Below are 27,548 nucleotides of genomic sequence, written 5' to 3'. Positions count from 1 at the left end.
AAGGCATGATTTGGCCCCTGCCCACCTTTCTAGCCTCATCTCTTACCAGGCCCTCTGTTCCCCAATTTCCACCTTCTCTTGGTGTTCCAGCACGTTCTCCCACCCAGAGTCTTTGCACGGTCTGTTCTCGCTGGAATGCTCCCAGAGGTTTTTCTCCCCTCACATTCACCTGGTTAGCTCTACTCAGGCTTTAGCGCTCAGCCCAAGTCCAGTCCAGTCCATTTTCATTTTGAAGTTCTTACAATTCCAGATCATTTTTCAGTTTGAGATTTTACATTTATTAGCATGACTCGTATGTTTATTTGATTAGTTTCCCCCACTAGACTGTGAGTGCCCTAAGGGCTGGAGTGCCCTATCCCGTTCACCCCCGCATCCATTAGCACCAACCAAAATGCCAGGCACATGGAGGACGTACAATAAATATCTGTTGAATGAGTGCAATCCAAATCGACGGGGCGGTTGGATTGCTAGTCGATGGCTCAAAAGAGAGATTTCTGGGCCGGAAATAAAGACTTGGGGGTCACTTATAATTTAAGACGAGTGGACGAGTGGACAAGACGAGTGGACGGGCTCGTCCAAGCGGTGTTCGGACTGAAGAGAACTGGTAACTAGTGCAAGATAAACTGTAACATGGCTCACAGTCTCAGCACCAAGATGCCAAAGCTCTCCTCCGCTTAGCTGCGGCTCATGCCAGTCGCTGCCCACCCTGGTTGTTGGAGCCCCGTCCCTAAACTTCACAAAAGGACCAACTCAAACGCCCTCAACCGGGCCCACTCTCCTCCAAGCTCAGCTCCCTGCTCCAGGCCTCCCTCCAATAGCTGAGCAGGAGCGTTTCCCTGGCACCGCCTCTTCCGTCCGCAGCAACCGGAAACGAGGCAGTAGCGTCGGAAGTTGAAGAGAGTTTCCTGTGAGCGCGGCTTCCTCAACATGGCAGCGCCCTTGTCAGTGCAGGTGGAGTTCGGGTGAGTCACAGAGCTGGGGCGCCGTGGGGATGGAATGAAGTCGTTGGGCTCGGAACTCCCCTCCCTCTGCCTTGGGGCCTGTCACGACCGAATCGCCGAGGCTCCCGGCGACTTCCTTGAGCTACGGCACCCGCCTCGGAGAGCTTGAGAGGTTCGGTCCGCCTGGGCCACGAGGCCGTATGTCCGGGAATAGAGGCGCACGCCGGGTCGTGGAGGTGCGGTCTGGGCACTCCTCCGTACCCTCAGCCCTGCTGGACTCAAAAGGCTTGATGGTTAGCGGGCGGCCTCTCTACCTTCGTTGTCAGCCCCGTTTTGGAGCAGGCCCGTGTGTCTGGTATCTGAGTTCCTCGGATCGCGAAGGAGCACCTCCAGCCCCTGATTTCTTTCTTCTGGCAGCAATTTCCGTTTACACGGTTCTTGGAGCCTTGTTTCTCGTGGGGTGTGTGGCCAAGACGAGATTCCTTTCCTCCCTTTCCCAAGATTTGGGGGTGTTGAACAGACCTGAACCCCTTTCAGTACATTCAGTAAACCTGCTACTCACCAGTCATATTACTGAGTGCCTCCTGCAGCTCCTGAGTCAGGGGGCGGTGCGGGGCTAAGTAAGGTAGTAGCACAGTGGAGGAGACTAACCCTGATGACAGTACAGTATGCACAGGATGAAAAGTGCAGGATTGGGGCACACACACCAATAACTGAAGAAACAGAGGAGGGAGGAAGTCTCCTCAAGCCACTATCTTCTGTCTCCTACAAACAGAAGGTTTTTCATCTGATTTCGGAGCTGAGAGAAACTGCAGAGGTTAGAGAGAAGGCAAAGAAGCTGAGACCCTAGGAGATGGGTGATATAATTTCCAGAGTCCCATGGAAAAGCTGGGACTAGATTTGTCTTTGTGTGTGAAGATAAACAAGACAAGGCTTATGTGAAAGGAAAAGTCCGGGATGGGAATCTAAAACCTCTGCCCGTAGATGCCTTTCCTTCCATTGGATGCCCCCAGTTTCTTTCATGTTTTTCCTTCATTGCATAGCCCATTCACCAGTCATTTATTGAGTGCCTACCATGTGCCAGGCGGTGAGCCAGGCACAGAGGATACAAAGATAAATAGAACTTTGTCCATGCCCTCCAGCGTTCAGCGTTTCTGGCCCTTGCAAGGGGGTAGTCTCATGAATGTTAACTGCATTTTAATTGATGATATTGTCTGGCCCCACGGGTCCAATTAGAACTATGTTTGTCTGGCCTCCTGACTATATTGCTTTTCTGACCCTTTGCCCGGCTATGCCCACCCCCATAGCCTGGGGGTTCTAGGAGGATCCCTGCCGCTTTGACAGGCCTCAGCAGAGCTGAAGAGGGAGAAGCTGCAGATTGCCAGTGTTAAGGCTTATCTACAGCCGGCTTACCTGTCATGCTCACTGAGTCAGACATGGTGTCTGTTCCTCAGAAATGTCTTCTGTTTGCTAGGTTCTGTGCTGGCAGCAGTGGGGAAGTCATATGAGGAAGATATGGTCTTTGCCCTCCAGAGCTTACAGACTAGCTTGAGCACCCGTTTTCTGGTTTGAGCATCTCTCAGCCTCCCTTACCCCCAAGAGCAGTAGTGAACCCTGGCAAGGCAAGACAGCGTTCCCTTCACCCACCACCCCAGTGTCCCCTGAGAACTGCAGCTTCTCGGGAAGCAAGAATGCCCAATATGTATGCCAAGCCCAGATTCCTTCCCTCTTGGTCTCTGTCTCAATGCATGTTTTTGCCCCGGCCTTTCTTTCATTTCCTATGTCTCTTAGCAGACTTCCCTCATCCTTTATTCTGAACCTAAGTAGGTTTACAAAGAAGCTGCCTTGCACATCATTCTCTCCCTTGTGTCCCTCAGTTCCACCCCAATCCTTGAAGAGTCTGGGTTAGGCCTTTGCCTCTTTCCTCTGAGCAGATATGGTCCCCTCAGCCCCACCAGCTCTGATAGACGCTCTAGAAGACCTCGCCCACCTTTCTCCCTCTTGTCCTTGACCAGTTCTGCCGTCCTCATCTTGCCTCCTGAACAGAGCATTTTCTCAGGTCACAGAGGATGCAGAGTATGTAGTACAGATGTGAGATGCCCTCTTCTTCTCCCTTTTCCTCCTCCTTTAGTCTGGGAGGTATTGGCAAAGGGAGGGAATGCCATTGAAGTCAGAGAAGAAGTGAGGGAAATGGGCATTTTCATTCATTCATCAGATATTTATTGAGTGCCTGCTGTGTACCAGGCCAGCAGGTGGAGGGGAAATAAATACAAATATATAAGGTAAAAAGATGAAGATAAACTAGAAAAAGTGAAGGCCATATTGGGAATGTCTGTACCAGTCACTGGTACCAACAGACACCTCCCACCGAGTACTGGGGAGCAGAGGAAAGACAGGTATCTTAGGTTGTAATGCCTTAATTGCGTTTGAATAGGAAATCCTCTAGAACATAAGAGTCTGGCTTTGGTTCTCTTCTGGGACCAAAACAGGCCCCTCCTGCCTCCCTGAATCACTCTAGAAGCTGGGCATGCACCTTCCTCCCCTCCAGATGTGCTGACAACAAAAATGTCAACCCCTCCCTCGAGGGCTAGTGAACCCAGCAGTGACAGGTCACTCTCTGAGCCAGACTGGTTCTTTATCCGCTTGTGAAGGGAAAAACAGCCCTGGCCTCTGAGCCTGGCACCACCAGGTTTGGCCAATCTGAGTTGTTTGCTTGGATCCCCGTGCTTCCAGTTCCCACTCCTCTGACCCCCAACTCCTGTCGCCCCTTGCCTGTCACCCTCCCCCACCCCAGCTGCTCCATGTGCCAGCCCCCACCCAGGAGAGAACGAGGCTCTTGGAAGGGGATAAATGGACGCTCTGTGCGGGCTTGCAGCTGAAATGGCCCTGTGCACGACCACAGATGGGCCTCCTCTCCCCCTCCACATTTCTGCATCAACAAAGCATGACCTTGTTTGGATGACAGTCGCCCCATGTTTCCCCCATGACAATGCTTGCCTTGCCTTTGCCTCCCAGTGGACTGTCTCAGGACATCTCTGTTCTCTGAAATTGGGGAAGGGTGGTGGGGTGGGAGGCATCACATCCGTCAAAAGTCTGTTAAGGCCTTCTCAGTTAAGATCCATGTGAAGTCTGAGACGGGAATGGAGAGACCCAGGGGGAGGAGCAGTGTGGGGCACTGAAAGAGCCCAAGTGTCTGCATCCTGAGCCCTGGCTTCTGCACTTGGCTTTGAGCATCTCTGCTGTCCCAGTCTTCCCTTGGCCAGGTGTTGGCACACAGAAGTGAACCAGACTCTGCCCTCAAGGGGCTTCCTGACCTTTGGGGGAGTCTTGGTTGTTTCTGGGAGAAACCAGTTAGAATTCAAATCCTAGTTCAGCCACTGCCTGTCTGGCCTTGGACAAGTCATTTCTGGCCCCAGTCTGCTTCTCCACTGGTTGGAGTTAATAATACCCGCCTCCCTCCTGCCTTCCCTGGGATTCCCTGAAGATGAAATGAGAGGAAGAATGTTGTAGCAAATGGCAGGGTTATTGCTAAGCCCAGTGGGGTCTCTTACCCTCCAGCACTGTGGTGCGCCCACCAGGCCAGCAGCGGGGGTGGGCGTGGGGCACAGGCTGGGAAATTTCAAAGCATCGCCAAGCCAAAGGAAACCTCTAGATACGCAGGGTCTCTAGTGTGCCACGTGGTAGCTTCTCAGCATTTTTGCAGGTGGAAAGACTAAGGCTTCAGAAGATGAAGTCACGTGCCCAGGGCCTCGCCGTCAGGTGCAGGTAGAGCCTGGTCTCCATCTTAGGGCCCACAACTCCAAAGCCTGTGCTCTGCCCCTGTGCGCTAAGGCAGAGGAATAAAAACAAGAATCTGCAAATTTGGATACTTAAATATTAATAAAAATTGTTTCTCTCCTGCTTTACCACATCAGGAAGCCACATTTGAGACTTGATCACTGGTACCCAGGGTGTTCCTGAACCTTGGGCTCTGCATCTCTTGGGCCTCTGGAGCCACCCTCCTCCTCAGTTTTCAGTCTCTGAGGCGTTTGCAGGAGCTCACCCAGCTCTTTCTCTGGCCCTCCTTTGCAGAGGCGGTGCGGAGCTCCTGTTTGACGGTGTGAAGAAGCATCAGGTCACCTTGCCTGGACAGGAGGAACCCTGTGAGTATGGGCTTTCTGAGCCCCTCTCTGGGGGCCACTGGGCAGGAGCTGCTCCACAGGGTCACTCAGCCCTGTTCAAGTGAGAATGGGTAGAATTTCCCTGGCCAGTGAGGAGGAAGGAAGAGAGATTTCCAAGTTGTCCCCGCATCCTCTCCGCAATCAGCCAGCTTTGTAGGGAGGAGATGGCCTAGCTGAGTCCTTACGAGCGCGGGTTCTGTATTCAGACAGACTTGAGTTTGTTTTGGTTTGGTTTTTTTTGGCCGCGCCACGCAGCTTGTGGGATCTCAGTTCCCCAACCAGCGATTGAATGCAGACCATGGCAGTGAAAACCCGGAATCCTGACCACTAGGCCATCAGGGAACTCCCTGGACAGGCTTGAGTTTGAATCCCCTTAGCCCCTTAGGCCAGTCACCTCACTTTTTTGAGCTTTAGTGTTCTTATCTGTGAAGTGGGGATGGTAATCCCTATCTCTCAGGGTTGCTAGAAGGTGTCAGCCAGCTGTACCATGCACTGGACGGCAACAGAGAGATGTCCTCATGAAGGAGGTAACCTTCGTCAAGAATGGAACAATGCAGATGGGCTTACGTGGTGGGAACAGGATTTGGATGAGAAGAAAAGCATCCAGCCAGAAAGGAGGTTAGAGGAGGGAGGTTGACTAAGGGAGACGGGGGTATTTCCATGTGTTCATTCAAACACCTGTTCACCTTTCTTTAGCGAATGTGCACTGAGCACCTCCCATGCTGCAGACCATGTACCGGGCACTGGGGAGACAGACCCTGCCTTCAGACAGGGGGAGGGAGTGAGGAGTTGATTTCCAGAGGTCCAGCTGGGTAAATAGCAGTGTAACCTAGAGGCAGGGGCTGGACATTGCAACTGCGGAGGTGCTCTGCAGCCCTAGCAGTGGATCCTAGCAAGAGCAGAATGTTCAGGGACGAGAGCCCGTCTCACCGAGGGCTGAGATACTTCTGGGAAGAAGATGAAATCAGTTCTATGAGGAGGCAGGGGAATGAGGTTCCTGGAGGTGAGCAGTAGAAAATGGTCAGGTGAGGTTTGACAGGAGTCTTCTGGGGCTGGATGTGCATCTGCCAAGAGTCAGACAGTTACTGCCCAGATTCACTGGCTACCAAGGCTGTTTCTGACCCTCCCTTGGGTTGGAGAGCAATGGCATAGGGCGGGTTTGTGTGCCACATTCAGAGGCCAGGGGACACTCACTAAGGGACAGAGGGCACTGCCCCCTGGAGCTGGGTGTGGGCATTAGGCTGAGGTTAAATGTCAAGACTGTGGGATTGTGTCCCTGGTGGGGGAAGACCCAAGATGATAAAGGCAATGGTTTCTTAGTTTGACAGATGGCTATGCAGCCTTGGTAGAGAACAAGGGGCTCTCAGAAGCCTCTCAAAGATTCAGCCATAAAGACTTATCTGGGAAGTTATTAAAACATCACAAGTTATTATTTATTTCCCCCTGCTTTTGCTTGGCATGCAAGTCCCCGAGTTTAATCATTCCAGCCCCTTTCATTCATTCATTGGCACCAAGTGCCAGGCATGGAAGTAAGTACTTTATTCTTTCCTGTAATTGGCACACGTGTTTTTGAATGTCTCCTTTGTGCCAGGCACTGTACTAGTTGCTGGGTATTTGGTCGTAAGCAAAACAGATATGGTTCTTGCCCTAATGGAGCTTACAGAGTAATGGAAGTGGAGCCAGGCAGTGAAGAAGTAAACATGCAAACGCGTAACTGAACAAGTGGTCATCACTGGCATGAGGAGAACAAAAGGGTGCTTTGAATGAGACAACAGGGTGGTAAGGGAAGGCCTCTTTACAGAGGTGACCTTGAGGCTAAGTCCTGAGGAACGGAAAGAAGCCACCCTAATAAATTGGAGGGAGAGTAGAGATGCAGGGGGCCCACTCCAAGTACAGAGGACGGCACTTGTGAAGCCCCTGGGCAGAAGGCCTTGGGGTGGTCAAGGACCTGAAGGAAGGCCAGTGTTGTAAGGGGCACAGGCTGAGTGTGGCATGGTAGGCAAAGCCCCAGCTGGTTGTACCAATAATTGTCACAAATTCTTAGGTGGTAGCTATCATTATTATTCCCATTTTAAAAAGTGGAAACCCAAACCCAGAGATGTCAAAAGTCTTACCCCAGGTCATGCTGTTATATAAATGGCAGAGCTGGGGTTCAGAAGCAGATGTCAGGGTCGCCGCCGTCCTTGCATGTTACCACTAACCCATTACCTTTTTTTTTTTTTTTTTTTTGTGCTGTACGCGGGCCTCTCACTGTTGTGGCCTCTCCCGTTGCGGGGCACAGGCTCCGGACGCGCAGGCTCAGCGGCCATGGCTCACGGGCCCAGCCGCTCCGCGGCATGTGGGATCCTCCCAGACCGGGGCATGAACCAGTGTCCCCTGCATCGGCAGGCGGACTCTCAAGCACTGCGCCACCAGGGAAGCCCCAACCCATTACCATTTATCCCAAGAGGTTCCCTGAATCACATAACATCTCAAACGTGCAGTGTATTTTCCAGTTTTTACAGTTTCTTTCATGCCTCCAACAGCTACTTATTTCAATTTTCATAATGAGCCCAGTATATATTATCTATCGACAAGGAAACCAAACCTCACAGAGAGAAAGAGAGTGACCTGTCCAGAGTTACTCAAGTAGGGAGGCTGGGCTGAGACCCAGGTTTTGGATCCCCTGTCTACTGCTTAGGGGGCAGGTGGGGGCCTATCCTTCCCACTCTGGAATAAAGAAAAGGAAGCAGGAGCGGCAAGCGGAAATGGCCCATGTGCTCAGTTTTGGACCCTTGGCTGTGGATCTCTACCTCTGGCTTCCATGTTTGCCCTTCTGTGCCCAGAGGTGTAAGTCACATCACAGCTGCAGAGCTGGTTGGCAGCTACCAGGCCTCACCCTGGCACACGGAACCCAACAGGAGGGCAGGGGCCTGGTGCCACTGGGAAAGTAACACTCTTTCCCCCAAGCCCGTGCCCAGATCTGCCATCTGGCAGCCTTCCCAGCCCAGGGGCTGCCACTTGGCCAAGCAGGTCTTGGAGACTCCAGCAGAGAAAATAGCAGCCATAAGATCATGGATTGTGACAAGGCTCACAAACAAGGGGACTAAACAGGGCCCTGGGTCCTGGGCCAGGGGAGAGCTTCCAACCCAGCCAACTTGGGAGAAGAGGCTGGGCAAGGCCAAAGTGGGTGAGATCGCAAGAGAGGAGCCCTGGCAGCGCGTGATGGCAAATTAGTTATTTCTGCAGGCCTCTTTTTTTCCACCTGTAAAATGGGAAGTTGGGCTGGATTTAGTCTGTAGTGAGCTGGTTATCTGTTTGACATATGCAGTTTGGAAAAGTTGCTTGCAGTTCTAAGTATATGGTTCTGGGAAACAGGGTGCACTGATCCAATGAGCAGTTGTGTGTGCAGGGCAAAGGGGGGTGGGTCCTTAACCGCCACCTCCATGGAATAGGCCTTGAGTGGCCACGGTTGGGAGGCACCCACCAGCTTTGGGCACTGGCCACCGAGAGCTGGCTTTTATGCCTCAAGGATTCCTTCAACACAAGGCTCGCAGCCCATGGTTGGTCAGTGGCCTGAAGCAAACCCAAAACCTCGGCCGTCCCAGTGTGGGCATTACCTGCCTTGGCCCCCAGGAAGAGACTCGTCTGCCTCACCTTTCCCTGCCTCTCTGCCCTGCCATTGTATTAAAGGGGGGCTGGCGCGGGAGGCAGGGTCGGCTAGGGAGCTCCCAGGCGCTTTAAACTGCTTAGCATGCATTTCACAGCCTCTCTGGGGCCAGCTGTTCCTTTCTCTGCTCTGGGGCCTGTTTGCTGATCCCCTCCCCACCACCCTCCTCTCCCCCCAACCACTCTCAGTCCCTGTGCAAAATTGCTTTTGAAAAGATCCACTTTCTGCTTAATTAAACAATGAGGAGCGTCCCCACGCACATCTGTAAACCTCCTTCTGAGGCCAGTTTAGCCCACAAACTGCTCCATTCTTACCCCCATTCACTTGTAAATGGACCCTCTGATGTTCCCTCTACCCTCTCTTGTCTTTTACTCCCCCCATCCCAGCTCTTTCTTCTCCCCTTTCAACTAAGGCCTGGGGTGGGCTCCCAGAAGAGCCCTGTCCTGGAGCCTGGTGGACTTGGTGGGGACAGGAGCGGCTTAACCTGTGGAAGAGAAGACGTAGGGGATCCGTCTCTCCCAAGTCTGCATGGTGTGGGGAAGCGGAGCCACATTTGTTGGCGTGGTCCCCAGGACTAGCCAGGCTTGGTGGGTGGGAGGGACAGGAAGCCAGATTTCTGGTTGGGAGAAAAGCTCTCCCCGGAGGCCTTCAAGAAGAGGCTGGATGAGGGTCCACCGCAGCCGAGATGCAATATCAGATGAGACCAGAGAGCTAGGACACCACGGGGGCCCTGCCACAGTGGGTGGCTATTGTCCCCAGACAAGGACAAATCCACTGGGGCACAGGATTCTGGTGGGACCCTTTGTAGGTGCTAAGAGGGGCATGTGTGGTACCCCTTTCCCAGCAGCCTTTAGGAGAAGGTTCTGGCAGCCCACAGGATAAGCAATCCTGAGTCACTGTGGGCAAATGTGCATTTGTCTGGTCTGTTTGACACTGCTGGGCCTGCTGCTGGCATTAGGAGTTTGGATTATTATCCCCATTTGTTAGAGGATAACCCTGAGACTTAGGTCAAGTGATATCCCACCCAGGGCCATCTAGTGCACGGCCCAGGGCCTTCCGGCTCCAGAACCGGAGCTCTTAACCCCTCTGCCATGGGAGCAGTAGCTCCCATCACTTGCTCTTCCCCCAGTAGGCAGGCCAGGTCCCAAGGCTTCCTGCACTGGAAACCTTACACTGGGGTGCCCATCTCCCTGCCCTGGGCTGCCTGCCCTCAGAGTGTGATTCCTTCCACCTAGGTTGTCCAGGGAGCATCTTAGGAGTTTGAAAATCTAAAGTAGAGGGAAGGCCGGTGTTTGGGGCCCCCTCGCCACTCTCCCAATGCCCCCATTCTCTCATTCCCTCTCCAGGTCTGATAGAAAGGTAGTAGATCCCACAGAAAACCCCAGCCAGTCCCAGCAGTGTCTGTTCAATAGTTAACTGTACCGCACCCTCCAGAGCTTCCTAAGCATGTCCTCGAGGTGCCAGGCCCCTGGGCAGAGCATGTGGAAGCTCAGGGCAGCAAGAGAGATTAGAGGGTACAGGTTCTTCCTCTGGCTTGTAGAAGAATTACAGCATCGCTATGCCAGGCACAGTGCCAAGAGCTCTATGTGGACCATCTTATTTGAGCCTCACAACAACACTATGAGGCATTCTTACAGTTCCCAATTGACAAAGAAGGAAGCTCAAGAGAATTCCTTGCCCAAGGTCATATAACTAGGAAGTGATGGAGTCGAACTCAGACCCAGGGCTGAGTCCCATTCTTAACCAGTCCTCCTCCCCCGCTCCGCCCACAGTTGTCCGTGTGCTCAGTAAACGTCTCAGGGGCGTTTTGTGTGAGAGATTCCCTGCTGCATGCTGGGGCTCACACTCAGGAAATACCCCTGGGGCTCCCGAGGAGGGAGAGGCCTCTTCCCAAGCAGCCCCTTCTCAAGGCCCACACATGCCCTGCATAGTCCAGCCCTTGCTACCTCTCTGGCCTTGTCTCAGGCTGATCTTCTGGCCTTCTCTGTTCTATTACCTTGAACCTGCCAATTCCAACCTGCCTCAGGTCTTCCCATATGTTCTTCCTTCTGTCTGGCACACTCCCGCATCCCACGCTTCTCATCCTTCAGGCCTCAGCTTCAGTGTTAATATCCTCCGGGGAGCCCTTCCTGATCCCACACAAAGGAGAGGGTGTTTGTCACGACTAATTAAGTAATGTCTGTCTCCCCTGCTGGCCTCTTAGCTCCATGAGGGTAGGCTCTGTGTCCGCCTTACTCTCCGCCGTCTCCCTGGCACCTGGCACGTAGTAGCTGCTCAGTAAATATTTGTCTTGTGAGTGATTTCATGGGATCCCATGAGGTAAGCCACCATCGGTAGCAATGGGAAGGCAGGAGGACACAGAGGGGGAAGGTGCAAGTGAGATTCCCCAGAGCCATCCCCGAGCCACCAGCCCCTGACTCTGCTTAACCCTTCCTCCTCCCCTGGGCGCCTTTGGAAGCTGACCATCTGGCTTGGAGGCTATTTGCATATTGTCTGGGCCTCGGCAAGCCTAGCACGATGTCCCTGGGGGTGTGTTTCAGGCTAGGCGGAGTGGCCCTTGCAGCCTGCGAAGGGAGTCGGGAGTTCCACCTCTCCCCACCCCCAAATCCAGGCATGGGGGAACAATACGGGTGGTGATGCGGTGGCCTCACCATGGTAACAGGCTATCAAGAATGTGGGCAGGCCTGGGGGGCGCAGAGGAGGGAGGGAATGACCTCAGCAAAGAGAAGCATCATGATAAATGAGCCAGCACCCACAGCAGACTCCCCCCAAGCCCACCCCTTGGGGCCTCCACGATGGTGCCATCACTTGGATGACCCCAACATGACCATTAGTCCTCCCCACCACCCCCAGCCTACGAGAGTGGAGCAGAAATCCCCTCTCGGAGGGAGCCAGGGCTGCCACCCAACTGGGTCCTGGTTCTGAACAGGCCAGTGGGGGCTGTGGAGGTGCAGCTGGTGGCCCTCAGGCCAGGCACTGCCCAGTCCCTCAGTGCCTCTGCGCACACAGGCACAACCCTGCCTGCCGGGGCTGGTTGATGGATGTGTCAGACCCCAGCGGCTCTATCGAGCGGCCACAAGATGTATGGGCTGGCGGCCCACCAGACAGTGCCAAGATGGAGGCCAAGGGGAAACCTCTGAAACCCAGGCCTCTGGGAGGAACCCAGCCAGGAGTCTAAATGGACTGCAGCTAGTTGGAGGCAACACTCCCTGTCCCCTGCCCACTCCAGGGACCGTGAAGACTCCCATCTGCTTTGTTTAAAAATAGGAGTTAAAATTGAAAGGCGCAGTCTCAGTGTCTGTGGACACTTTGCCCATGGCCCTGTGCTCTACTGGCGTACGATCCAGGGAAGCTGGCACAGAGCAGAGTGAACCAGTCCATCCAGGGTGCAGCCTGCCTGAGTGCCATAAAACCCTGCCCAAGGCTGGTGCTGTGTGTGACACGCGCTGGGCCTCTCCTTAATTGGCAGCCTTTCCCTCGCCTGCGTGCCAGGAGTCCACCTCCAGTTAGGGAAACCAAGGCACTGCTTGGACCCTTCTCCAGCTTAGTCCCTGAGCTTTGTCTCAGGCACGGACCTAGGACAGAGACCCCTCTGAGACGTTGACTCGGGATGGGGATGGCTAACCTCCAGCCCTCTGCTGGCTTCTCAGAGACTAGCTGTCATCTCAGCTAGTCTCTGAGAAGGCTACTCCTGCAGCCTCAGGGATGCTCTGTTTGAGCCGTAGATCGTTGAGAGCCATAGCCTTCGAGGAGATGATAGAGCCGGGTTTCAGTGTGCTGTGGCCTGGGACCTGGCTCCCAGAGAAGGAGAGAAGGCCTGGGAGACAGGGGGCTCTGAGCCTCCAGATGACGTACCGAGCTTGGTGGCTGTCCCAGAACCACAGAGGCAGATCGCAGTGTCCAGCTGAGCAGGAGAGGCCCTTTCGACCCTGAACCTCTCGCCTCTTCAGGGTGGCCGCCCCTGGCCTGGAGGGCTCTGTGAAGGGGGAGTAGAGGGGCAGTGATTTGTCAGCGTCTCTGGCTGGTGAAGGATCCTTCTCTCCTTCTGTCAGAGGAAATTAAATGATGTTATCGGCTCAGCAATTGTTTTTCTTCCCTGACAAAGGGAAATATATGCAGACCTTCCAAGAGCAAAGCCGAATGCTCCCCATCTGGGACTGGCTGGGGAGATAAAGGTGGAGGGGCTCTCCCAGAAGCCTACCCATGGCGGTTTCAGACCATCTTCAAGGGCTAGTGGGTGGAGGTCTGTCTCTCAACCCTTTCAGACGTGACCATTCCTCTTGCTGTCTGCCTTGCATCCCCATTGCCTCTTCTTCAAGCTTTCAGCAGTGCCAGATGCCACTTTTCTCTGAAGACCTCTCCAGGTCCATTTCCTCACCTTGGGAATCCACTAGTTCAGGGGCCATGACAGCCCGATCTAAAAGAGGCCCTCTCAGCCCCATATTCACTTCCTCCTGGTCCAGGCAAGGCCCTGAGGGCCAGGAATCATTTGGATTTGACATTAGTTTGTTTTGTGCCTTCTTCTCCAGGGGACATCCGGAACCTCCTTGTCTGGATCAAGAAGAACTTGCTAAAAGAGCGGCCGGAGTTGTTCATCCGGGGAGACAGCGTGTGAGTCCCTTTCTCCCTTCTCTGAGGAGGGCAGGTGAAGGGAAGGAGGTTTGAGCCCCTGTCCTTGGTTCAAGCACAACCTTCTCTGGGTCCTGTTCTCCCTTTATCCTCCTCTTAGCCCTCCAAGGAAAAGGCTGCCTCTGTCCAGCTCTGTTGAAGTTTATTTTCAGTTTTCTTGTTACCACATTGGAGACTGGTAAATTTATCAAAAAACTTAGATTCCACCTTCTGCTTGCCACAAACTTGCTGTGGAACCTTGGGCAAGTTACTTTCCTTCTCTGGGCCTCAGCTACTTTCTCCATACAGACATTACTGAGGAAAAGATGCTACCCAAGGTCTCTCTCATCGCTTGACAACCTAGGACAGTGTTCTCCCATGGAACTTTCTGTGATGATAGAAATGTTCTCTATCTGTGCTGTCCAGTACGGTAGCTGCTAGGCACGTGAGGATATTGAACCCTTGAAATGTGGCCAGTGTGACTGAGGAACTAAGTGTTCAGTGTTACTTAAATGGAATTTAAATTTAAATGTGGCTCGTAAATACCGGGCTGGACAGTGCAGGTCTAGGATTACAGGGAGTCACTGCATGTGTGTGCGCACACATGCACATTCATGCTCGCTGGGGACACCCCTAGCCCAGCCCAAAGCTTCTGTATCTGTCCCAGGCCCAGCTTAGCCTCCTAGGAAAAGATCCAGATTCCATGTGCCATGAACTCACTATAGTCCTACAACAAGGCCAGCCTGATATGTCACAGAAGTGACCAGGGCATTTGTGGGACTTGTTCATCTGCCTCGAAGCAGAGGTTCACCAGTAGGCCCTGGGGGCTAGGGCTGCCATCCAGCCTGTGGCTCAGGTCATGGTGCAACAGTCGTGGAGGTCACCCCCGAGGACAGCAATGCTCTTTGGGTCATTGCCAGCAGGAACCAGGCTAAGGTACCTGTCCAAATATCGGCCTGCCCTGCCTTACTCCAGGCAGGGCTGCTCTCAGGCCTTCAGGGGCTTGGGGCCACTAGCAGGTTTCCCTGATTCAGAAAAGCCAAGGTAGCCTCCTCTCCAGGACGCGCATGCGGGAGGCCTAGGACAGTGAGGTTAGACCCCTGGAAAGATAGGCTGCTACCAGGGGTTCCCATGCTAGACCCTGGCAAGCAAGCACCTCACACGCATCATCCCACTTCATGCTCCCGCAGAGCTCGTGAGGAAGGCGCTGTGATTTACCCTGTTTTCAGATGAAGAAACTGATGCTCAGGGCAACAAAATGACCTGCCTGAGGTCTGGGAGGTGGCAGGGGAATTTGCACCTGTGTTGCATCTGGCCCTCAGACTTTCCTATCGCCTCCACTCCCTGGGAGAACTTTAATGGGGACCCTCGAGAGAAAAGGCTCCCACCACACTCCTGCGGCCCAAATGTCTAAGCCTCTGCCCCTGCCCCAGCCAGCTCCCGCCCTTCACGCCCTGCTACTCACCACCATCTTTCCCACAGGCGGCCAGGGATTCTGGTGCTGATTAACGATGCCGACTGGGAACTGCTGGTCAGTACCTCGGGGGACAGCCCTCCCTCAACCACTCCCCTCACTGCTTTGGTAGGAAAGCCTTGGGCCTCTCCTGAGACGCAAATAGGGTGTCTACGTAATCCTCTGTCCCGATCTGGCCTCCAGACTGAGGCTACTTGAGTCTCCCACCCCAAGTGAGGAAGGAATGGGTAGCTGGGGGAAGTGATGAGCTCTCCTCCACCCTGGAGATTTGCTAGTAGTTAATGTATAGGGTACCCGTTTTTTTCTGGTAGATCCTATCTTTTTCTCCCAGAGCAGCCAGGCTCCCCCTCTTTCCCTCTCAACACCTGGGGAGAAACTGGAAAAGTGCCCTTGACGGTCTTCTTATTTCTCTTCTGGACCAGGGTGAGCTGGACTACCAGCTTCAGGACCAGGACAGCATCCTCTTCATATCCACGCTGCACGGCGGCTAAGGGCCCTTCTCTGTGCCTGGGCCCCCTTGGGGTGGGGAGAACAGAACAATCAGACATCCCCTTGGGCCCTGCTTCCAGATCTCCCTGTCTCCCTTGGCTGCTTTCTTCCCTACTCTGTCCCCTGAGCTCCCTCCAGGCAGGGAAAAGAGGCCAGGTGCTAAAAATGAGCCTTTCTCAGGCACGTGAGCAGGGGAAGGCAGGCAGGCGGGCAGGCGCCGGAGCCCGGCACTCCCTCTCCCAGCAGCTGAGGTGGGGGAGGGTGCCCCTTAGTTTGTCAGGAGTGGAGGGGTCTGTGCGGCCAGGTGACCCGGCAGCTCTCTACTCCTGTGTCTCAGTCTAAACACTGAGTGGCCGCTGACGAGGCACTCCAGCTCCTGGGCCGTGGTGCCTTCCTGGGGGAAGATGAATGAACCTGAATAGCTGATGGCAGGCCCCTCCCTTCTCAAAGATTGGAGGGGTCTCCGCCTCAGTTTCCCCATCTGGACAGCAGAGGGCTCTGCCTGTCCCCCACTGATATCATTGTGGAGCCCCAGCTGGGGTCCCCTATTCAGTGCTGCCCCCCCCACAGCAGCTGCTCTTCCAGCCGCACCCTTCCTCCTGCTCCCCCACCCACAGTGCTTGACCCTGGCTGGCCTCCCCCCACACAGGCCACCAGATGGGCTCCTGAGACGCTCCTCCCGGCAAGAGGCTGCCAGCGTGCAGCTCATTCTGCTGAGCGGGGAGAGAAGGAGGGTGTCGGCTAAACCTTGGACTGGCAGATAGAGGCTTGGGGGGGTCAATGTGCCTCAGTTTCCTCCTCAACAACAACTGAATTTTTATAGTATCCGAAAACTGCGGAGATACTTGATGGCACAAATGTACACTTGATCTCCTCTCTCTCCTCCTGCAGGAAGCAGGATGGGGGCAGGCAGCACCTGGTAGGCAGGATGGTTCACCCCTCCTCCCTCCATCCCTTCTGGAAGTCTTGGGGCCTCAGTGCCTGCAACAGCTGGCCTTGGGCAAATAAAAGACTAGGTTGTTTACTGGCCTTGCCTGGAACTTCGTCCTTAGAAACCGGTGGCACCCCACATTTCCCCCAGCCGTGGTCTCTGGTCCAACCTCTGTCTTCAGCCTAGGGCTTTCAGAACTTCCCTTCACCCGAGAAGAGAGCAGGGGTTGCAAGCCAGACTATCCAGACTCCGAGAAAGGGTGATAGGACGGGCCATCTGGAGAAGGGGTGGCAGAGCCGGTCTGTGCTGACCAGCCTGCGTCCCGAGATACTTCCCTACCCGTCTGTCCGAGGCCAGGCTTTGTCCCACCAGCTGCAGCCAGCGGCCTCAGGACGGAGGAGGCATAGATAAGACTGCAGAGCCCCACTTCCCATGACCTGGAGGAAAAGCTTTGTTTGCTGGAGGGAGACCTCAAAAAAAAAAAAAAAAAAAATTAGGGCATTAACATCATCCCGCCCCCAAACTTTGCTTTCCATTAAATGTTAATAATTTAAGATGGAATTTCTCTCACTCTGGAGACGAAAGTGCCAAATGGTTGTCTTAACAGTGTTGGCGGTGGTGTGTGCACATCATTCTCAAGGCTTTGTGGGCAGACGACCCCGGGCTGGTGAGCTGCTCTCCAGCACTGCTGCCGGTGGAGGCCCCCTGGGTATGTGTGTGTGTGTGGGAGTGGCCATGTTGAGGTTACGGTGCAGGTGCTGTCTAGGGAGAGGCTGTATGACCAGCCCGCACTAGGTGCTGAGGTCGGGGTCTGCATGTTAGGGAACAGGGTAAGGGACAGCCTCACTTGAAGGATCCACCTGTCCCGGTTCTTGTAACCTGGAAGTGCCTTCCTGCCTCCAGCCCCGCTGAGCTTCGGAGTGCCCCTGGATCCACCCCCGCAGGATTCCAAGTCCTGGGAACTGGGCGAGAGGAATCCTTTCCTGCCTGCACTGGGGAGAGGAGGGGTGAAAACGGGATATCCCTTCCTCCACAGCGTGCCAGTTAATGCTGAGGAGCAGGGCAGGAGGACGTGCTGGGGAAGCCAGGTTCTCCACCGAAACGAGGGATGCCAGCATCACGGCTGAAATTGGCCAGGGCCACACTCCAAGCATTTTGGGTCATTTTCAGCTTGGGCGCGAAAAGGGTCAGGGATAGATGACCTGGGCTCAGACCCGGTGACACCCAACTGCCCCCCCACCCCGCAACTCCTGAACCCACTTTTGAGGAAATAAATAAATAAGCCCCACTATCTCCAAAAATTTGTCTTTAATGAAAAGAATTCGTTTGTCCAAGTTCTATTTCCAAAGCCGAGGCGATTGCCCCGCTGGGGCAATGAGCGCATCATTCCCGACGCTTCTCCCACTCCAGCCGCGGCTGGAGGAGACCCAGCCCATGGGTCGGTCTGGAGGGGCTGGCGGGAGGGGTCGGTTTATTTGGGATTTAGGGGTCGGTTTAGGCTTGCTTAGGGGATACTGGTGGGGGAGGATGGGTTAGAATCAATTCAAAACGAGTTAGCAAGCGCAGTCCGCCGGCATCTTCTTTCGTCCCGGACTTTCTGCGGCTCGGGCCGAGGGCGAGCTCCCCGGACCACATTTGGGCCGCGCCGCGGCGTGCCAGCTTCGTTCCCGGCCGAAATTTGAAAAAGGGAAAAACGACGCTATCGCTTGGAGGACCCCGCCAGCCAGGACTGGTCACCCGCAGAGGAGGAGGAGAACGAGGACGACGACGAGGGGAGGAGGATGGCGGCGCTGGTGACAGGGACCGGTGTCCCTCCTTCGCGCGCCTGGCCAGGGCCGCGATCCTCGCGCTGGGTCCAGCCAGCCGCCACCCCGAGGAGTCTCGCCCGCGTTGAGCTCGGTCCCTGCGGCTCCCGCCCCTGTCGTGCCCGGAGCTCAGCCACAGATGTCCAGCCACAATTCTCGGTTGGCCGCAGACTCGTACAAGAATTGCGTTTGGACAATCAGTGGCGAAGCCCCTGAGTTCAGGGCCCCGGTCTCCTGCGGGGTTCCGCCTCGCTCCTTAAAAGCGCCGGACCAGATCTCCGGAGATTCGCGGACCTCGCAGATGCTCGGCAGTCGCGGCCCATCCCGCGGTAAGGTGGACGAGCAAGCACGCGGATCCCGACCCTGCGTGGGGATCCCGGTCGCTCCTGGCGCGTGTCTCCTTCGATCGCGGCCCGGGGTCCCTAGAGTAGCCCGCGTTGGGTCTCTACGCCGCCCCAGGTCGGGGGACTCTCCTCTGTCAGTCCCGGGGAACCCCCGACTCCCCTCTCCCCGCCCCCAGCCTGGGCTCCCCGGGTTCGCCGGGAATCCGGAAAACAGGGACCCGAGGCCGGGTCGCGTTTCCGAACCCGGGGTCCGGGCTGCTGGACTCGTGGGTCTCCCGCCCCCGCCCAGCCCCGCGCACGCACCGGCTCGGGCGCTCTCCGCTTCCCTGTGGCTGAGTCGCGGCCGGGGCGCCGGCGGTAGCAGTGGCGGCAGTGGCTGGGACGGCGGGGAGCGCTGGAATGCGCCGCCGGGTCACCTGCAGCGCCCGGGGAGCCGGGCTGGGAGCCGGCGAGCTGGCGAGGCGCAGGGCTGAGCCCGAGCGGGCGCCTCTGGCGGCTCGGGGCCGGGGCGGGCTTTTAGTGGGCCGCTCCAACAATACGGGCCTGGCGCGGAGAAAGGGGCTCGGCTGCAATTGGTACTGGATTTGAATAACGCCACGGGGCCATCAATGGTCATTGTGTCGGCGGGTAATGAATCTCCGCTGTCTCTCGGGCTGGCCAGGCAGCTGCAACCTGCGCTCAGGCAGCTCTTAAAGACATAGCGTGCCCCTCCCCGGGGGCCGCCCCCCCTGCACCGGCCGGACCCCTCGCCCTCCCACCCCCACCCAGCATCCTAGACTCCCAGTGTCCCGCCAGCTCCTTCGCCTGAACCCTTTGCACATCGCCCCCTCCCTCCTCTTGGGCCAGGCACCCGCATCTCGGCCCTGCACTCCCATGGACCCAACTTAGGCCCCTGGCCTTGGTTGAGATCCCCAGGAGAGCCCAGGGGACTCCAGAATCTTTTAAGGCTCAACTCTGGCCTTCCATCTGCATCTAAACCTGAGGCCTCTGGAGCCTTCCTGCCTTAAGCTCCTGCCCCAGGGGCTTCTAGCTGGAGGGTGAGGGGGACCGGTCTAGAGGTCAGAGGGTCACCCCCTTAAAAGGCTGTGCTGCAGGGTAAGGGAGGAGGGGATGCAGTCCCAACCCCCAGGCTGAAGATGCCATCTCGAGAGACTGCACTCCCACTAGGGATCTGGAGACTGCCCTCTCTGCGGCCAAGGACAAGGGCTTATTCTCAGGATACCTCCTGCAGGCTCCTGGATGCCTCAGCTCTAGCAGGGTTGTGGGGATGGGGGTGGGGGAGCAGGAGGGTGTGAGAGGAGCATGGAATCTGTTAATTCTTGTCATTGTCTCTTCCACTGGACAGCCACACTGGTCCAGGAGGGCAGGGGCTCTGTCTAGGTCTGGTATGCCCCCACCCCACCCCAGCCCACCCCAGCCGGGTCTGGGACAAAGAAGGTTCTCAGTCTACTGGGAGATACAGACCCAATTCCTCACCTGCAGAGCTCACTCAGCCTCTTTCCCAATGAATCTCACACCCTGGAGGGGACTTTGTGGCCGTTCTTCCCATGCATTCTGCTCTCCATTTACCCCAGGGTTCCCCAGGCACCCCAAGCGTCCCTGCCCATGCCCTGAAATCCTCTCCTCTCCCCACAGTCTGTGGGCCACCGCCACGTGCCCCACTGAACTGTGATTATTGCTTGATCTGTTTTCCTCTCTGGGACGGGAAGTGGGTCTTACTGATGATCTTTGTGCGTCCAGAGCCTAGTACAGTGCCCTCCCCCCAACCCATCGTTGAAAAGCCGTTGCTGACTTAAAAACGAGCCGCGTGAACTTCTTGGAGTTTCTTACGGAAGTTGAAAAAATAAGGCTTCTGGGGAGTAATACTTGAAGTCAAGGTTTTATAGAGAGGGAACCCCGGCTAACCAGGTCCTAACTCCTGTGAATGCTCCATCTGATAAAAATAATAACAACAATAACTGTGACAAGTACTGTAAGTTCCAAGCACTAAGCGTCTTAAAGGTAGGAGCCTTTTGACTCCTCACAACAACCCTGGGAAGTAGGCACTGTTATCAGCCCCATTTTACAGATGAAGAAACCGAGATTGGTGGCAGTTAAGTCCCTAGTCCCCAGCTGGAAGGTGATGGAGCCAGAGTTGGAACCCGCCGCACACTACAGATTCCCAGCCTTTACGTGGCAGATATGGAGGGGGACTGGCGTAAATGCGCACTCCAAACGGTGAAACCCAGGAGGCACCCCGTGTCTGTTTATAAATTATAATCCAGTTCCAGCCCCACCCCAGCCTGGCAGAAACACAGCCTTGACAGAGAGGACGAGAGTGGTCTCTGCAGTAGTGGGTCGGGAGGAAGGCTTCTCCGTGTATGTGAGAGCTACTTAAAGCCATCAGCCCCCAGCAGAAAAGGGTCAGTTCCCCTCACCCTCATCCTCAGGGAAACTGAGGCGCCTAGAAGGGTCCTCCTGCTAGTCACTGAACAGATAGCATGCCTACTGTGTGCTAGTCGGGGACTCGGCATGGGCAGATGTCCCCAAAGGAGATGCACAACAGAGCACCAGGGAAGGAGAGCCGCCCTGAGGAGCTGCCAGCAAGGTGAAGGCGGGCGGAGCGCCGAGGCGGGCACTGTTCCAGGAGGAGGGAAGGGCACCTCCAAAGCTAACACGCAAAAAACGACTTGGTGAGTTTTGGGAAGGAAGGAGATTTGGTGTGGCTGGAGCACGAAGGGGAAGTGGAGTTGGAGCTGGGGTTGACCCCAGCGGGCCCTGTAGGACACTGGAAGGGTTTGTGATTTTACCCTAAACGCAGTGGGGATCCTGAGAGGTTTGACAAGTTCAGATTTACATGTTTAAAGGTGTGCTGGCCCTGGAGTGTAGCAAATGGGAGGCAGGGGGGCGGGATAGGGGCAAGCTGGTCAGCGACGGAGACCAGTTAGGCTACTGCTGGTTTGCAGGTGAGAGCTGGTGGGGGGACCTGGACTTAGGTGATGGCAGAGCAGAGTCCCCAGCTGTGTTTTTGACAGTCTTGTTACTAATGAGTAACATTTAGTGAGCACCTGTGGTGTACTGTGTGTACGCTGGAGCCTGGGGGGAGGGGGAAAGAAAGATGAACAGAGTCTGATGCTGCCTGTCCAGAAGTATCCATCTAGTGGACCAGTGGACAGACAGACACACAACAAAAGGATCCAGCCCCAGTGAAAGGAGCGGAGCCAGGGGAAAACCCTTTAACTGAAGCATTAGCAAAATTCTCTGGGATTATAGAAGACTGAGTGATTCATTCCAACGGGGAGGATGTGGGAAAACAGCTGGGAGAGGCAGCATTGCCTCGGGCTTCCAGGCATGTGAATTCCAGTAGACTGAACCTTAGTTATTGCCTCTGTGAAATGGGGCCATCATGCCGGTCCTGTGTCCCTAGAGATGGTTATTAGATGCTTATGGTGTTGGGAAGGTCCAAACATGCCTTGCATTTGCTTGCAGTCAGGTTTTATCATTATCTTCCAACATATACAGACACATATATACACGTTCAGGCTCAGGCATGCACTCAACTCTTCCTAGCCTCTGCTCTCTCCCTTCTCCCTTGTTAAGAAAGACCAGCTCTCAGGAAGAAGGTGGCAAAGTCTCCCACATCGCCAGTTAGGCATGCCGTTCCTACCAGGACTGGCATCTAACCAGGAACTAGTCCAAACACTGCCCGGCACAAAGGATATGCTCAGTAATTGTCTGTTGAATGAATGAATGAATGCTGTATAGGAGTCATAATTCAATGAATGGGTGGATGGATAGACAGATGGATGAAAAAGCAGACATTGGGACAGCTGAATAGAAGAGAAAATGAATAAAGAATTGACTGTGGGTGCCTAATGTAGCCACTCAGATGAGGTTCTAGGTATGGAGCTGGACGCATCGCTGTGAGGTGCTCACTAAAGGGGGCTTCCTTCATGCCGCAGCCTCGATCCTGTGCTTCAGAGGCAGGCTCATGACCAAAGCTTGGCAGGCAGGTGCACAGGAAACAGCTGTGGCAACAGGTCGGTCAGGCTGCATCTCTGATCCAGATATATCCAACCCTGGAGTCCTGTCCCCAAACGCTCCCTTTCATCCGGTTTCACCGTGGCCCGGGAGAGAGGAAAGAGCCCTGCTATGACTCAATGTGTCTCCCCAGGCCAGGCCCTTGCCTGCTCGTGGCTCCCACTGCCCCATCCGTGCAGAGTTCTCTAAGAGCAGCCAGTGCTCTTACATGGTGACGAGCTGAGCAACCTGCCTTGGAAATGAATTGACAACCTGATACATCCCCAATCTCAGAAGATGACAAAGCCAGGCCACTGACCCCACTCAGAGGGGATCCTAAGAACCCCTACACCCTGCACAGTATATTTCCGTTTACAAAAGATGTTCCTCTCCATGAGATGAGTGAAGGAAGGGCAGGGAAGCCTTCCTCCCCAACCTGGGATGCTTCATCCCATCATGCTGTGCCATTGTCTTTATTAAACGTATCCCTCTCTGAAAGCCTGATATTTACCCACTGTCGAATTTGTCTCTCCACTAGAATGTAAGCCCTCCGTGGACAGGGATCATGTCCTATTCATTGCTACATCCCCAGCACCTAGAAGAATGCCAGACCCTTAGAAGGTGCTAACTTTTATTAAATGCCTGGGTAAAGGGATAGATAGATGGGCGGATGCATGGGTCATTGTAATCCAGTTCAAAACGACCATATATTAAGTCCTGGGCACTGGGCTAAGCACTTCTCATGGATTATGACAGCTTTGTGAGGAACGCTGTTACTGTTCCCATTGTACAGACCAAGAACCCGAGGCCCAGAGAGAGGAAGTGACTGCCCCCAGGTGCAGAGCCCAGGTTATTTATATTTTTTTAAAATTTTTGGCTGTGTTGGGTCTTTGTTGCTGCACGCGGGCTTTCTCTAGTTGTGGCGAGCGGGGGCTACTCTTCGTTGCAGTGTGTGGGCTTCTCATTGCGGTGGCTTCTCTTGTTGCAGAGCACGGGCTCTGGGCATGCGGGCTTCAGTAGTTGCAGCACGTGGGCTCAGTAGTTGCAACGCGCGGGCTCCAGGAGAGCCCAGGTTTTACACCCAAGTCTGTCTATCAGCAAAGGCCATGTTCGTACCCAAGCCACCATCTGACACGTCTATTTTCCCAGCACCCGATGATGTTGGAGCCATTGGAAGTTAAGAGCTGGGACTCAGACATATTGTCTGATTCCAGTTATGGAAATATTCAGAATAGGTAAATCTATAGAAACAGAAAGCAAAAAATCATAGCTTAGGGATGAAGGGAGGAGACGTTTGGGGGGAACAGGGAGTGAAAACTAATGGGTATGGGGTTTCTTTTGCGGGTGATGTAAATGTTCGAAAGTTGATTGTGGCGATGGTTGTGCAACTCTGGATACACTAAAAACCATTAGATTGTACATTTTAAATGGGCGAATTGTATGGTATGTGGATTACATCTCAGTAAAGCTGGTATTAAGAAAATGGTCGGGGCTCAAGAATCTCACCTCTGCCGCTTACCTGCGAGGCACATCACGTCGCATCTCTGAGCCTCAGGTTCCTAAACCCGTAAAATGGGGAAAATAAACGTCTCATGGGGTTAATGTAAGCACTAACTAAGATAATACATGTTACTATCCTCATTTTATCGAAGGGGAGCCTTAGGCCCAGAAAAGGGAAGTGACTTGGCCTAGGATGCACAGCTGGTGGGTGACAGGTGAGGGGCTCTGGCCTGGGTCTCTGAGCACTGCTGCTTCTTCTAGCATGATGTAGACTGGGTCAACATTTGTGCACCCACCCAGCCCACCACCACCACTCCCTTCCATCTTCCCCATCTTCCCCCTTCTCTTGGGCACTGAGGCCCTGTCTCCCCACTGCCCATGCCCATGAGCAGACTGAGGTAGCGAGATTCCCCCAGAGCACAAGACGCCCTCTCCCCCAGCCCCTACCCTGCTCCCCTCCTGGAGCCATGATGCTGTCTTGCCTTTGCTTGTAATAAAGAAAATATCTCAGCTACCCTTCCACAGTTGCTTGGCAACCCCAAAGGGGGGTGGGGGGAGCAAAGGGGAGGAGGAAAGGGGGAGAACTCTGGAGCCAATCTGGAGACAAAGAGTAGGATTTGGGTGACATGGAGCCTGTTCTTAGTGCTAACCTGGCCTGGCCGGGGCGACGGGTGGGGGCAGGGGGCTTCCTCTCACCCCACTGTCTCACACCAATAAATATGGATTAGGGAAATGGGCAGAGTTTTTCCCATGGGCCTGAAAGACCACATCTGACCTTTCTACCCCCTTTATGTACCAACATGACAGTCAGAGAGAGCAAAGAGCAGGACCCCCTGAGATGCCTCCCCCGTGGCCTTCTGACTTGGGGAAACTTTTCACCCTCCTCCTTCCCCAGGCCCCAGACCAGGTCACAGCCCCGCCTGGGCCCAGGTCCCAGAGACAGGAGGAGGCTGCTCTTCAGGGGCCAGTCAGGAGCTCCCAGCCTCGACGGCACAGAGCCCAGGCGGGCGGCCCTGGGGCAGCCTGTAAAGGTGCTCCCTGCCTCCCGTGCCAGCCCCCTGCCCCGTGGCTCGGGCTCTGTGCCCCCCGTCCCGCCCACCTCTGCCTGGGCTCCCTGCATTAGCAGCCCTGCTCTCCCCACTGGCCCTCCTACAGCCCTGTCCCTCTTCCTCGTCTTTCCTGACCTCACTTCACACCCCTCTTCCCCCACCACCCTCGTTTCCATTTGGTTTCCCTCTTTTCCTCTTCTCCAGGGTTGGCCCCCCTGCCGTAGTCCCCCCCAGACCAGGAAGCTCTTGAGGCTGAGGTTCCTGAAGGGAAGATGGCAGAAGGGGTTGCAAAGGCGGGAGGGTGGGGTGGTGATCTCTCTCCCTGGTGCCCCGGCTCCCTGGCCACTGGCCCGGGGTGGAAAAAGGCCTCTCTGAATGGAGTCAGTGTGGAGACAGGAAAAGCAAACACCTCAGCCTGGGCTGTACTGGCCTGCTGGGGCGGGGGACAGGATGGGGCAGGGGACTGGGCTCGTCTCAACCTCGCCCCGTCAACCCTCCCTTGGTTCCCGAGGGCCTATGGCTTCCTGGACCCTCAGCCCACAGTGTCCAGAAAAGGAGTGGGTTTAGGGACTGGGGACAAGCCCTCCAGGAGACACCTTCGCCCCAATCTTTCCCTGCCCCCCTGCCTAACCCCCAGCCAGTGCCCTTCCTGCCCAGCAGATGCCAGGAAAATCTGTGCCCGGGAAGGGCGGGCTAGCACCTGAGGGCCTGCCTGACCAGCCCTTCTCAGCAGCGGGAACTGGGTAGGCAAGTCACCTTATGCCAGAGATGGCCCCAGCAGTGCCATCCACCTCCCGGGCCGAGGGGACCCCAAGATGCTCTGCCCAGGTGAGTGCTCCTCTGGAACCACAGCCGGGCAGTGAGGGAGCGGGAGGCTTTGTCGGGGCTCCCTATGCGTCCCCAGAAATCTGTGACATTTTCTGTCGGACTGTCTCACCCTCTGTCTGCGGTGCGTGTGGCACTTGTAGTTTGGTGAGAGGAACCAAAAGGATGATTAGAAGAGCTGGAGGTGATATGGGGATGAAGGGAGACAGAAGGGGCTGGAGTCTGGGAGCGGGACTTCTAGATTCCAAGCCAACCTTTTGCTTAAGACCTATGGAATCACAGAGACTCCTGTGATGGTCTCCTTTGAACACTTTGGATCCTAAAAGACTTTTGGAATGAGCTCAGAGAGGGGTAGCAACTCATCCTGGGTGACACAGCGAGTTGGTGGAACTGGAACTCAAACCCACCAGGCCCCCTTATGACGCCAAGGGCAGTACTGTTTGTGCTCTGGGCGCTGTGCTCGGCCACCTTGCCTTCGCCCTCCACGTACAGTTTGGTCCCTCTGACTTTCAGGGGCAGTTGGGGGAGGGCAGACTCTGGATAGCACCTCCCAGGGCATCCTTCCCTTTCTATCCTCTCTCCAGACATCATGCCCAGGACCAAGCAACCCCTGCCCAGGCATCAGAGAAGCCACAATCTCTTCTGATGAGAAGGTATGGTTTGGCCTTGACCTTACAGATCCCAGAGAATGTGGCCCCCTTAGGTCTCAGGGTCTAACTGTAGTCCCTTATGCTGTAATCAAAGCCCAACCACTCCTTGGAAAGCAAGGCCAACAGCTGACTGCCTGCTACAGGGTCCCCAAAGTGCCCACCTTGAGGTGCCCTGGCCATGGCACCTTCCTGAATAGAAACAGGCAGCCCTCACTGAGTCAGATGCTGTTCTAAGGCCTTGCATATACTTCGCTGAATGGTCTCCACACTCCTAAAAGGTGGGTTCAGTTTTACAGATTGGAAAACTGAGGCACAGAAAGTAGAAGTAACTGTCCGTGGACCCACTGCCAGGAAAAGTCAGAGCTGGGATTCGAACTCACAGCCTGGCTCCAGTGCCCTGAGCCCTTAAATGTTCTCCTATCCTGCCTCTAATTCCTAGGAGGTCTCCACTAGAGGTCATTGTGTCCAGTCCCCGCATCTGGGTGTCTGCCCAGGCCAACCTCTGCTCACAGACAAGAATCATTCTAGTTTTTAAAGGCACCTGCTCCAAGGGTGGAGTTCCCCCTGGGGGTAATCAGACATTTATTTATTCATAGCCTTCTGGCTGGGAGGACAGGCTTTCCCACCCAGGACTCAGCAGGGTCCAGCTGCCTCGTTGTCCCTTTCTCCTTCCCACTGCAGTATAATCTATAATCAGAAGAGAACCAGCCTTGCCTCATGTCTCGGCTCCATAACCTCCAAGCTGTGTGTCCCTGGACAAGTGACTCAACTTCTCTGAGCCTCAGTTATCAACTGTAAACTAGGGTTAATGGTACACCCGCTTTGTGCGGTTGGTGAGGATTAAATGATAAAAGCGGATGAAAAACTCTACTTTCAGGAATCATGTCTGTAGTTTGTTACTAGAAAAGTTTCTCTGAACGTGTAGAGCACCGGAAACCGCGAGGAGGAGGCACAGCATTCTCTCCTGAGTGTGAAACCTGCTCTTGGTGTTGCTTCTGCAGCTGCCATTTGCCATTGATAATCGCTCTTCTCTTGGGAGAGTAAGAGGCAGAGGATGCTATGCTGCCTGAGTGTTCGCCATCATTAAAAAAAAGAAAAAGAGAAAAAGAAAAAGTGGGGGGGGG

The 27,548-nt window shown here is 54.9% G+C and overlaps 1 protein-coding gene and 1 non-coding gene across 9 annotated transcripts; both read left to right on the top strand.

Annotated features, from left to right (window-relative positions):
* Positions 1-573: 573 nt before the first annotated feature.
* Positions 574-25,716, top strand: URM1 (ubiquitin related modifier 1). Of its 8 annotated transcripts, XM_027104689.1 has the most exons (6): positions 780-962; positions 5,013-5,083; positions 13,280-13,361; positions 14,841-14,889; positions 23,194-23,249; positions 25,610-25,716. In XM_027104689.1, exons 1-5 carry the CDS (start codon positions 928-930, stop codon positions 23,224-23,226), a joined length of 270 nt encoding a protein of 89 aa, XP_026960490.1. In that variant the 5' UTR covers positions 780-927; the 3' UTR covers positions 23,227-23,249; positions 25,610-25,716. The 8 variants fall into 8 exon arrangements, with proteins under 8 accessions (XP_026960484.1, XP_026960485.1, XP_026960489.1 ...); XM_027104683.1 differs by lacking the exons at positions 23,194-23,249; positions 25,610-25,716 and adding an exon at positions 16,213-16,350 and having other exon boundaries at positions 574-962; positions 14,841-14,940; XM_027104684.1 differs by lacking the exons at positions 23,194-23,249; positions 25,610-25,716 and adding an exon at positions 15,971-16,329 and having other exon boundaries at positions 577-962; positions 14,841-14,940.
* Positions 25,717-27,285: 1,569 nt separating this feature from the next.
* Positions 27,286-27,499, top strand: LOC113620306 (small nucleolar RNA U3). The gene has a single exon (XR_003432749.1). It is a non-coding gene; the product is annotated as a small nucleolar RNA U3 (small nucleolar RNA).
* Positions 27,500-27,548: the final 49 nt, after the last annotated feature.

The sequence above is a fragment of the Aethalodelphis obliquidens genome, unplaced genomic scaffold (genome assembly GCF_003676395.1).
Source record: "Aethalodelphis obliquidens isolate GAN/ISIS:26980383/991018 unplaced genomic scaffold, ASM367639v1 scaffold7, whole genome shotgun sequence".
Classification (NCBI taxonomy): Eukaryota; Metazoa; Chordata; class Mammalia; order Artiodactyla; family Delphinidae; genus Aethalodelphis; species Aethalodelphis obliquidens.
Note: the sequence above shows the minus strand (reverse complement) of the source record. Positions and strands in the feature narration are given on the sequence as shown.

Excerpts from the sequence above, each read along its gene's own strand:
- URM1 (XM_027104683.1), top strand. The coding sequence starts at position 928 with ATGGCAGCGCCCTTGTCAGTGCAGGTGGAGTTCGG. Across the intron at positions 963-5,012 it reads TCAGTGCAGGTGGAGTTCGG|AGGCGGTGCGGAGCTCCTGT; the intron begins GTGAGTCACAGA and ends CCTCCTTTGCAG. Across the intron at positions 13,362-14,840 it reads TTCATCCGGGGAGACAGCGT|GCGGCCAGGGATTCTGGTGC; the intron begins GTGAGTCCCTTT and ends TCTTTCCCACAG.